This window comes from Crinia signifera, chromosome 4 (genome assembly GCF_055691185.1).
Source record: "Crinia signifera chromosome 4, ASM5569118v1, whole genome shotgun sequence".
Classification (NCBI taxonomy): domain Eukaryota; kingdom Metazoa; phylum Chordata; class Amphibia; order Anura; family Myobatrachidae; genus Crinia; species Crinia signifera.
In genome coordinates this window covers 228,257,715-228,270,244 of record NC_139220.1, presented here as the reverse complement: position 1 = coordinate 228,270,244, position 12,530 = coordinate 228,257,715, and the positions used below count along the sequence as shown (strand labels likewise).

The 12,530-nt window shown below is 39.6% G+C and overlaps 1 protein-coding gene across 2 annotated transcripts in view; it reads left to right on the top strand.

Annotated features, from left to right (window-relative positions):
• DMXL2 (Dmx like 2) overlaps window positions 1-12,530 on the top strand; it is a 122,471-nt gene that overhangs the window by 36,194 nt on the left and 73,747 nt on the right. For both annotated transcript variants that reach the window (XM_083183914.1, XM_083183915.1), the window contains exons 4-7: window positions 2,122-2,200; window positions 4,347-4,500; window positions 5,949-6,015; window positions 10,643-10,821. In XM_083183914.1, the coding sequence (XP_083040040.1) occupies window positions 2,122-2,200; window positions 4,347-4,500; window positions 5,949-6,015; window positions 10,643-10,821 (479 nt within the window). The remainder of the gene's footprint in view (window positions 1-2,121; window positions 2,201-4,346; window positions 4,501-5,948; window positions 6,016-10,642; window positions 10,822-12,530) is intronic.

Sequence of the window (12,530 nt, the reverse complement as noted above, 5' to 3'; positions counted from 1 at the left end):
AGAGATTATCTGGATTTAGTGAATCCAGGTCATTTCTGGCAGTGCTCTTAACATTACAACTTTCAACTGATATCAGCCTATAATATTGGATGTCAATTATGTTCTTCCAGTTTCAAAGTAATAACGTTGTAAAACAAATGTAATCATTAGAGTAAAAATATATGTATTCCTGTAATTTCTAGAACATGATAGTTTTAGGCATGCGATAAAGTCACCATTGGGGGTTATAACCATGGCTAATTGAATATGCCCCTTAGTGTTCATTTTATATATTTTTTTAACTTGTTAAATGTTAGAAATAGCTATGTACATTAAAAAAAACATTTATTACACATAGCCTTCCAGGGATACACAGGTGGAAAAATATTGAAAACCATTGTTATATTTTACTTTGGCCGAGATAGCCGTATGGCTGATGCTTAATCACATGTTGCTTGATTTGCTACTGCCACATCCGGTCTGCATAGCCATAGATCTTCTCAAGCAGTCAATAGTCTCTGTTATATTGTATAGGCCAGTGATGGCTAACCTTGGCACTCCAGCTGTCGATATTCTCTGTTATTTTGTATAGGCCAGTGATGGCTAACCTTGGCACTCCAGCTGTCGATATTCTCTGTTATTTTATATAGGCCAGTGATGGCTAACCTTGGCACTGCAGCTGTCGATATTCTCTGTTATTATGTATAGGCCAGTGATGGCTAACCTTGGCACTCCAGCTGTCGATATTCTCTGTTATTATGTATAGGCCAGTGATGGCTAACCTTGGCACTCCAGCTGTCGATATTCTCTGTTATTTTGTATAGGCTATGAATGTGTAAGTAATTACGAATGAGTTGTGGTAGCTCCGGTGGGTGTCTCTTTTCATTCTTAGGTGGTAGATGCACTTGCTTGCTTTAGCAATTCCATAGCCCAAAATATGACTATCGAAATTGCATTAGCATACTTTTATTGCCGGTATAGAACGCCTGTTCTGGCCCGGATAGAAACATATGTTGTTTTCCCCTAAATTAGTTACCTAGGGACCGATGTACTGTGTTGTGGAAAGAGATAAAGTGTACAGAGATAGACTACCAACCAACTAGCTCCTGTCATTTATCAGAGAAACACAGAGGGAGATGTACTAAGCCTTGCAGAGTCATAAAGTTGAGAGAGATAAAGTAGCCATTCAGCTCCTACCGCCATGTTATAGGCCATGTTTCCAGTGCTTATTACATTTGCATTAATGTTTGTACATGGCAACTAGGAGTTCATTGGTTGGTACTTTTTCTCCCCCCCCCCCCCCCCCCCCCAGTTTATCTCTCCCCACTTTATTGAAACGGTTTATTTATAATTTAGCAAATAAAAGATTAATAAATCATAAACCACAAACATCCAGGGTAGGCATGGATCGGGAGAATGGAAATAAGCATTCATCTGGAAAGTACATTAGTGACAATAATGTCAAAAACAACACTCATACCAAGTAGACATATTTAATGGAGCAATACAATAACACAGGGGCAGATTTATTAAACCTGGTGAAGTGATAAAGTGGTCGGTAATAAAGCACCAGCCAATCGGCTCCTAACTCAACTTAGACTGGGTTTGAAAAATGACAGTTAGGAGATGATTGGCTTTATCACTTCACTAGGCTTAATACATCTGCCTCACAGAGCAGTATAGGCAATAATCTAGATGCATTTACTATTGAAGAGTAGCAAGAAAAGGGCACTTTGTTTACTGCCAAGGATTAGTACATAGGCCTCCTTGATCCATATTAGCATAACCTGTTGCAGAGATGAGTTGAGAAGCTATAAGGCTCATCAATGGTAATTGCCATCTGAGCTACAGATGTATCCACATATACTTACTGTATCCTCACGTCACACCAAATAGTCCTTTTTGTTGCGCCACGGACTTAGTTAGCCCCCCAAAAAACTACTTTTATTACCCAGTACACTAGATGTGAGTTAAAATGCAAACATTTAGGAAAAAGTAGCACAATAAAGAAAAAAGTAGGTAGCATGTAATTCTCACTCTGACACAATAGTGTCTCCCATTTGACCCATTTGAGTTTGACTCCCATTCTGAGATATCATATATGACCTTTTACATACTAATATGTTTATTTTTTATTTTTAGCAACTTAAATATCAGTGGCTTCGGACAGGCCAGTTTTTGCTTAGTTCTGTGACTTATAATTTGGCATGGGATCCTCAAGGTAAGTAAATTCTGTTTTCTTTGCATGTATTTTAAGAAAAAAAAAACATATTGTCCATAGTTGGCTGTATTATTTATTACCTTAAGTTCTTATCGTGGTTAGAGGATATGTTTGTAAGGAAATAAAATTACTTTGAAGTATGAAAGGTATCCAATAACCACCTCATGTGAGCGCTTTGTGTTTCTGTTACTCATGTTTTTGCTTGTAGAAATGTTCTTTTATACCTGCAGATTTTTGTCTGTGAAAGAAGTACATTTGACAGCCAATATTACTGTCACAATTCTGGATGTAGTACAGTGGTTCCCAACCCTGGTCCTCAAGTACCCCCCAACAGTGCACGTTTTGCAGGTCTCCACACAGAATCAGTGAAATAATTAGCTCCACCTGTGGATCTTTTAAAATGTTCCTGAATAATCTGTGCACCTGCCGGATGACCTGGAAAACGTGTACTGTTGGGGGTACTTGAGGACCAGGGTTGGGAACCACTGATGTAGTAGGATAGGGTTATAGTGAAAAAGGTCTACATTCGTAGACCTCCATGGCCGGATTATAATGGGGGCACAAGGGGTCAGTACCCCTGGGCCCCCCTCTAGATAGGGGCCCCCTTTGGTTGGCATGTATTTAAAAAAAAGTGGGAGTGGGGTAGTGCTGCAGCTTCACCTATCTGCCAATGTGACAATGATTAATTGTGCTGAGCATCGGGAGCCAAGTGTGCACTGAATTACTGGGAGTTGACTAAGTTCCATGACACTTTGCACCAGAGGGCAAAGGCTGAGACGTTTGTGCTGAGCTCTGATTGGTGGAGCTCATTACATGCTTCTCAGGCCTATGGAGAACAGCAGCAGCAGCCTAGTCATGGGATGGTTTTTAATCAGAGGCAGCACTGGGACTGTGAGGTCTCCTACAGAGTAAGGTGCAGAGGGACAAACACAGGCTTTTCATGTGGTATGTATGTGTGTATGTGTGTGTGTGTGTGTGTATATATATATATATATATATCCCCTGCTAATAAAATCTTTATTAGAATGCAAGATGATTGGAGGTCTGAGTGATGGTCACATGGCCACAGGGACCATGGGGTGTTGGAACAGGGATGCCCTTTCCAGTTGTTCATTCCTCCCAGAGTCCTTCTCACCCACCTAAAGTGCCCTTGTCCCCCTGCACCGAGCTTTAGCCTCTACAGTGTGTGGATGATTATTGTTGGAGCAGCCCTGTGCTTTGCTCTCCTCCCTTTTCATTTGTTCCTCCCTTCTACACACTCATCTCCCCGTTCATTCTTTCCCACTCCCCTTCCTTGCGGAAAACCCGGAATGGGGTTAAAAAACTATAACTCCAAAAATGTTTAGGTCACTGCAGGACCAAGAACATGCAGGCGGGATTCAATGTCCCGCGTGCCGGGGAGCGAGAAGGGGGCATGGCCGTGAGCTGTAACCGGCAGCTCATCACTTGCCGGCCGTTCTCGGCAGAATGAGCCCGACTGCTAGTGAAGTCAGGCTCGTTCTGCCGAGAAACCCTACTCCAGGCATGTCCAACGTTGGCCCTCCAGATGTTGTGAAACTACACATCCCAGCATGCTTTGCAATAGTTTTAGCATTCTCTAATAGCAAAACTGTGGCAAAGCATGCTTGGATGTGTAGTTTCACAACACCTGGAGGGCCAACGTTGGACATGAATGCCCTACTCAATGCTGTCCGGGAAAGACAGCATTGAATAGGGCCCCGCGACCATCTCCCCGTGGGGAGATGGTCTCCGGTGATTAAATACCACCCTTAGCTCCCCAGCATAAAAATGTTGTTGTGACCCAGAAGATGCCACTACAGCTATCTAAATGGAGGATATTCTAACGTAATGCATTTCATCACTGTCTACATGAATGCTGACACATCATACCCAACCAATAGGGTAGAGCCTGCGTTTTACTGTGCGTCAAGGTAATCTAAATAATTTCATGCATTACGAAAGAACAGGAAATTACAAATCATTTTGACATAGAAAGTAACATCTCTAAAGCCAGCTTGTAAGTATATAAATGATACATTTATAAAGGAATCTGTACGTTTAGGTAGTCATTTCACATAGTGCAGATCTAATAGTAGCCATTATTTCCAGTTTTTATTTTTCCCTCACAATAATGAATATTCTGCAGGGAACAGACTGCTGACAGCCACTGATTACTTGCAATTATGGGCGCCACCTTCCAGTGATATTCTTGAAGAGGAGGAGGATGATATTGACAGACACGTCATAGAGGATAAAGTTCAACCTGCACTGAATGATTGGAACTCTATCTGGCAATGCAAGTAAGTTGAGAAGAGGCATTGGGCTTGCAGCAGCCGTTCTGCACAAGTTCTAATATTACAGCTGCAACTATAACTGATGTAGTAATCCTAGCAACACATTGCTATACTATACACACACCTTTACATCTTGTAAACTGCACAATATGCTAAGACAAAGCACATGTTGTTTAAATAGGTTTGCATATTTATATAATCCTACATAAGCACAGTCCAAAGGAATTCGGGAAGCATGTTGCTTGTTTTTATCTATAAATATCACATTTATATGATCATTGGTCTGGTCATGTAGGTATATAACACCTTCAGTCATTATTTATCATGATATCATTTTTACCAAGTTTCTTTCCCCCCATCTTCTACTGTATCCTAATGCTTGTGCATTCTCTCATTCATGAGTATGTCTGATATAACATATGGGGGAATGCAATTGGACAGGTCACTTTTTCATGTGGTAATAACGTGACCTTACTGCAAGTTTTCTTGCAGTACGGTCATGTTTCGCAAACACACGTAGGTCCGAGGACTCGTCACTGATATGTTTTTGCCCAAAAGTGAGTCATTTTCATGTTGTAAAAATGGGCTTTCATTGCAATTGTCGGTGAATCATAGCACTAATTTGGTTCATTTTACTAATTAGTGGATTGGATTGTTCTCCATCAGCGGTCAGACCACGTTTAGCTCTGCTAATCAAGAGTATTCTTCTTTTCATAGACAGTTGGGTAAAATCAAGAAGAGCCTTGTATATAGACTTGCATATTATAGCTGTATTACAAAATTAACATACTTAGGCCCTTATTCAGATCTGATCGCAGTATAAATTTGTTCTCAAAATAGGCAAAACCATGTGCACTGCAGGTGGGGCAGATGTAACATGTACAGAGAGAGTTACATTTGGGTGGGGTGTGTTGAAACTGAAATCTATATTGCCATGTAAAAATAATGCTGCCAGTATTTACCCTGCACAGAAACAAAATTACTGACACAAATGTAACTCTCTGCAGCACGTTACATCTGCCCCACCTGCTGCGCACATGGTTTTGCCCATTTTGAGAACAAATTTGTACTGTGATCAGATTCTGAATAAGGGCCTTAGTGTATTCCTACTAATGCAGTGCACGCTAGAACACCCATAGAGACGTGCTGATTAAACTGACTAAAGCCAAATTGCACAGAACCTGGTGCGCCAAGAAGAGATGTGTGGCATGACTTCACATCTGTATGTGTTCATATTATTAGTTCTGACCTTATACTACACTACATTTTATTAGTTTTGCCAGCTTAATAGTTTGTCTGTGCTTAATTATGATCTTTCATACAAAAACCTGTCCTATAATCTGTAACCTAAAGGATTCATAACAAATCAATTCTCTTTATTTATTCATCTAATTTACATACTGTGCGAGGCGGCAGACTATGGCAATGAATATTTAATGTTTCTTTACAAACAGGACTGCAGTGCCAGTGCTTCTGATGAAATGGTCCCCAGATGGCGAATACTTTGCTACTGCAGGGAAGGTAAGTTCTCATCAGTTTTGTTTTGTTATGTTTCTATATTAATTTTATATGAAACATATTTTTATAGTTTGATATGTTTTTTCATACAGTGTACTTTTGAAGATTACAATTGTTGCATATCCTTTTCATTAAACTGTGGTGATTGTAGATATATGAGTGTCTCCAGAGTTGAAGTTATCTAATTCTGTGGACACACGGGCCTATCTGGCTGCCGCTGGGGTGCCGGCATTGGCTGGCAAGTAGGGTGGGACGGTGTGGCAGGGGCAGAGGGGGCCATGCTGCATTGAACAGTATGGGCCTTGTTTTGAGATAGTAGAAATAGACTGTGCTGCACAGTCTATTTCTACATTTGATTCCGAGGATCGAATTGGGATCGGCTGCTGCAAAGCGCAGTGCAATTTGTACTATGTACTTAGCGATTTTGTCTATGTAGTCAAAATCAACAGGGCAAATCGCACCATGTATTCACAGCTTTACATTTTATGCATGGCATTGGGCCTAATTCAGACCTGATCACAGGACAAATTGGTTCTCAAAATGGACAAAACCATGTTGCACTACAGGTGAGGCAAAATGTGCAGTTATTTTGTTTCTGTGCAGGGTAAATACTGTCTGCTTTATTTTGACACTGCAATATAAATTTCAGTTGGAACACACCCCACCCAAATCTAACTCTCTCTGCACATGTTACATTTGCCCCACTTGCAGTGCACATGGTTTTACCCAATTTGAGTACAAATTTGCCCTGCAATTGTGTCTGAATTAGGTCCCTTATCTAGTTATATATTCTCATCCACACTGAAACAGTGTATTTGAATTTCATTATATATGTACAGTGTGTGTGTGTCTGTATATATATATATATATATATATATATATATATATATATATATATAATGACGGACCCATTTTTGCTCCTACGGGACCCCCATTGGTCAGGATTTGGAGTCTTACTGGCCGTGAACCTAATCTGGACCCAATCAAGCCACCGTGCGTTGGTTTTGTCCAAATCAAACAAATAGCAGATATGTTTTGGTTAGAATGTGACCCTTATCAAGAGGCATAACCTTTCGGCAGGGTCAGCAAAACACCAAAGTTCCCAAATAGCAATTCTGTTCTGCTAAAATATATCCTGGGTGGGGGAACAAAAAACCTTCTGAGGTGTTTTATTCAATTATTTTTTTTCTCCACATTATATTTCTGGAATAAAATAAAGCAAATTAAACAGCTGTAAGGTTTGTCTTTTTTCAAGGATATAATGTAGCAGACTAAAGGTGCCAGCTTTGGTTGTTTTCCTCTGTCCTCTAAAGTCATGTTGCAGCATCCACGATTATCCGACCATATGATTTAGTGACAGATGGCTTCATTAAGAGACTTCCAGCTATAATGCATTTGCTGCCTCCGCTTCAGATGGCATCTTGTTTCCATTTTCATCATTGGTGACTCATCTTTACTTGTCTTGCTCCCTTTCCATACTGACCTATGGAATCACCCCTGCACTGTTTAAATCTCCATAAGCTTGTTGCATAAGGGGAATTCATACACTATAATCGTTTTTGAACAGATAAACTAAATGGGCAGCTTTGTTGTTGCTTACAAAATGTTTCTTCATTTTACAATTATCATATGTATCGTTTAAATATTCACGCATTCAGCTAAAGAATCGGGTGGCTTGATTTTTTTTTTCTAACTACATTATAACAAATTTATGCAGCTTCCTGAGCTTTTTGTCTTTCGATGCACAACTTTGTCACAAAATGTGTTTGCAAAATAGAATTACATTCATTTTTTTTTTTTAAATCATTTCTTAAATGAAAGAAGCATATGCAAAATAAGTGTAATACATTTTAATAATGGTAACTTACTGCAGGTTGAGTATCCCTTATCCAAAATGCTCGGGACCACAAGCATTTTGGATAAGAGATTTTTCTGGATTTTGAATGGGGTTTTTTTTGTGTTTTTTTTTCTATACTTACCTGGTCCCCTGGTGGTGCCGCGATTATCCCCCGGCATCCATGGCAGCATTCAGGATCCTCTTCAGTCTCCGGTCTCAGGGGTGCATTGTGAGGGCGCGCAATGCACCCCTGAGACCTGAGATGCTGCTGAATAGGATCCTGAAGGCTGCCATGCACATAGGGGGATGAGGTTAGTATGAAAAAAGGGGTGGGGGAACCCCCACAAAAACCCAAAATATTCTGAAAATCCACGGCTTTCGGAATATTTCAGTTTTTGGAATACACAGATAAGGGAGACCCATCCTGTATTCTGTATTTGGCCTATTTCTATCTTCACCTGCAGAGTTTTCTCTGAATAAAGCTTTTACGCATAATAATGTTGGCTGAAGAGATCATTTGCTGGATGTCAGGAACAGTAATAGGGAATACATACATGTATACGATTGTTACCAGTCTATTTAGGAATACTGTTGGATGTTAAATTACCTGAAATGGTTAGAACTTGTATGTACCAACTCATGCGCAGTGCACATAACATAAAGTTTTTTTGTTCAAAGTACAAATCTACTTTTGTTAATTTAAACACACAGGATAGATGAGGATGAGTCATGCTCAATTTCTCTATCTTGTTCCAAGTTTTGTGTTTGTTCTGCCAGTTGTAGACTTAAGCTAGGTACACACTATGCAACATTATCAGTAATGATATTTATGATATCGATATTGTTAATGATACATCGCAAAACAATATCTGTCAGTGTGTATACAATGTATCATTCTCATGTGGGACCGCCAATATAGTTAACGATATGTGGGCTGCAGGAATCACTTAGTGTGTACCCAGCTTACCATTTTCAGTGTTTACCTAAGTTTATGATGATCCAAAGTTCTAATCTTGAACATAAACATTTAGTGGCCAAATTCAGAGCATTATCATTGGCTCAAATAATTATTAATACTATTATAAGTATTTATACTATTAGTACTATTATTACCTTTTTTTTAAATGGAGATCCCTTGTTTGTAAACATCTTCAAGCATTTTTAATACTACGGTATAATGAAAATAACTATTGGTCAGTGGCTAAAAAGAACACCAAATTTAACTTTAATATTTTGTGATTTTTTTGTTACCACCGTTGCGTATCCGGTCGCTAATATCTATATCATACATTTTTTGTTCTCAAAGTACTGTATGTTTGGAAATTGTATTGGGAAATCAGAGATCTGTTGTTTAGTTTTTTACTTTAGAGCCTGATTTAATTGTTTTCCAATTGGACATACTGTTACTGGACTTCCCTCTTAATTTATGACTGCCATCACCTGTGGTGAAGCACCTTTTTTGATGGTAATGTTAAAATTAGAAGGAAGCCCAGAAACAGAGCATTGTGTTGCTCCTGGAGTGGGTCATATTGGGAGGCATGAAATAACCATAAAGAGATTTGTTTTCTTGTCAGGATCCTCAAATGGAGTGTAAATGATGTGATTTTTTTTCTTTTTTTTTCTCTTAAACTTTGATAATAATTATATTTTGCGAGTGAATCTGCTATTTATATAGGCCAAATCAACTGTCTGTGATGGCTATAAATGGTCTTGAAAAAGCTGTTCTGCGAAGCGCGTGCCGGCTAGCGGTGCGCAGGCAGAGCCAGCTCTCCTTCACTCTTTATTATTTTTATTGTTAGGATGTGATTTTGATTACTTGTGTGAACTCTCCACTATATCTCACAGCCCTTATAAGGGTAGTGTCATATAAGAGGCGTTAGTACCGGCTAGAACCCGCTCTGCAACGTGCCCAGCCATTGAGCACCTATTTTAGGCACAGACAGTATACGGGTAGCCGAGTGCTCTTGTACCACTGAGCAGACCGGCATATATATGTTTCCTGCCTGACACCAGTGATCTCAGAGCTTTGCGGTGAACACCACACCGCAATAGCCTGATAGATCCTGTTAACAGAGCAGAAGGACACCTACTAATAGCCGAGTCCATTTAGGTCTTTAGCTGAAATCTCCACGTGCGGGCCCGCCAAGGAGTTAATGCTAACATATATATTATCCACCTTACACCCATTGTCTTCCCAGTCATTATCTGGGTAATAGGGTGATTAACTCAGTGTGTGTTTCCTATATATTAAATAGGAACAGTGATTATACCTCTTATGTGGATATCCATGGTGAAAGATATTAAATGTGAAAATACACCAAACATCTCTTATACTCACACATGTTAATCCATCCTCATTACAGAAGTGAATTCAGTGAGAGCAGCCTGCCTGCCACCTTTATTTTATTATTCGTGATTTCCTACTTTAAGTGTTGTTTGTCCATTTCTCTCTATTTTTTAATAAACATTTCGCAGTATTTCTTAAAGCATACCTAATAAAAGTATACATTTTAAATGACATAGGTGCACCCATATAGACAGGACATTCTTGTTTTTCTCTCTTTTTGTGACATTTCTTACTGTCCTGGGGTAGCACACCTCCTTCTTCAGTCATTATCATATTAAACTGAATTTTGTATATTGTTTGGGGGTCATTCACAACACCTTTTATGTAGTCTTGTGCGACCAATCCCTCTCCTCTTGGTCTATGGCTATAAATGACCAGAGAAGTGGCATGAATAACTTATGGGCAAATTTCCTTTTATGTACTCATTGAAAACTTTCTATCAACAGGACGATTGTCTTCTAAAGATCTGGTACCCTCTAACTGGCTGGAAATCCTCTTTTTTACTCCATGAAAGCTTACCGAAAAAAGGAGTTTTGGTTGATATAAATTTTTCATTTGTGTACCTTGCCCATCCCAGGGCAGTGATCGGATTTTCATGGAGAAACACAAGCAGGTTTATGCCAAGGTAAGCATATCTACAAATGCTTTGTTTGTTGCAGAAACATCTGGAGAGGTAGAAGTGGTTGGTTAACACTGTGGCTGGTGTTCAATTACCCCCGTGATCTGCAGGCAAAGCAGAATTCCCCAAAACAGCCCCATCACTGATTTCGGAAAAAAACATTATTTTTTTTACGGGCCTCTTAATTGGATAGCCCCCAATATAAAATCGCCAAAACATCAAGAAAACTTGCTTAAAACGTTTATTTTTATAAAGGAGTACTTGCATACTGGCCTGCAGTGTATCTCCTTCGAGAAATATTTGTATTCACATTTCCCTAATGTGTATGTGTGAGAGAGATGTGTATGTATAAATTATTTACAATCTTTGTAATTAAGCACCTGGTTACTTAAGGCCTTTACCATTTGACTGATGAATGGTGTTTTTCCCAGGGTTAGATTTTTCGTGAGAGCATAAAACAACCAAGTGGAGGTGTTACCCATAGTGTCCCATAGACTCGTTTTCTAGGTTGCAATGGCTGCTTCCATTTTTAGAAGCTTTAGTAAATCTACCCTACTCTTCAAGTAGGTCATTACTGATTGTAATTGGATCGTATCCACGAATATCTGGATGTTAAATCTTGTATGTAGCATCCATCCTTTACCTTCAGTAGCACTGACTTCGAGATTCTAGCTTATCCTGGGACTGCTATTTGCAGTATAGAACTTTTCTGATATTCATACATAAATGCTAAGTGGGTCCATTGCTTAGTGATCAACATGATAAACACATGTGTTATCATACATTGGGCTTTAATAAGCCACACAGTATGAGATGCCTGATGTGAATGAGCAGCCAGGTCCTGTCCAACGGCATCATTTTACTGAAAATGCATCTTTGTCGCGTGTGTATATATCTGTGTGTGTGTGTGTGTGTGTGTGTATGTATATATATATATATATATATAGCCACTCCAGATAGCGAGCACCAGCGGTCTTGATCACCAAGAACTTATCACAACCACACAGGGTTTGCAAGCTTTCGGGCTTCCTTTATTCCAGCCCTTCGTCAGGCAACAATTACAAAAGCACAATGCACAATACAGATCTTAAATAGCAGTGTACATACCAGCGTGGTCAGACGCCGTCCTGGCCCGCAGCGTGTGCGTCCGCCGGAAGTAGAGGGCGCACCCTCGTCAGTCCTCCCCGTCTCGCACCGCTGAGCGGTCACCATGGCAACGTCGGACACAATCAGTCTCTTAAGCGCTGAAAGAATGCGCTGTGACTGTAAAACAAGTAAAAACATATAAATATACAATACATACATAAAACAAACATATACAAAACAGGATCAACCTGAAAAGAGCACCTACTCTATATACCTTAATATCCCACAGTTTATTAGTAATGTGAGAATGCATATGAAAGCGGGGATAGTTATCCAAGCATAGGCCAATTGCCTAGGAGCAGTATAGGAGTACACAGTCTAATAGGGATATAAATGTAACCTAATCTACAAATATGCTCATATTTAAATGGTCATTGAGACCTTTGGGCTTGACTGTATCTAGCAGATAAATCCACTTAGATTCAAGGCGAAGGAGGCTTTTATGTCGGTCTCCACGCCTTTTATCCTCGGGCACATGGTCAATTATGACATGCTTGAAATTAGCAAGACTATGTTTCATTTCATGAAAATGTCTGGCAAGGGGCTGATCCGATGTTTTTCCCCCCAGA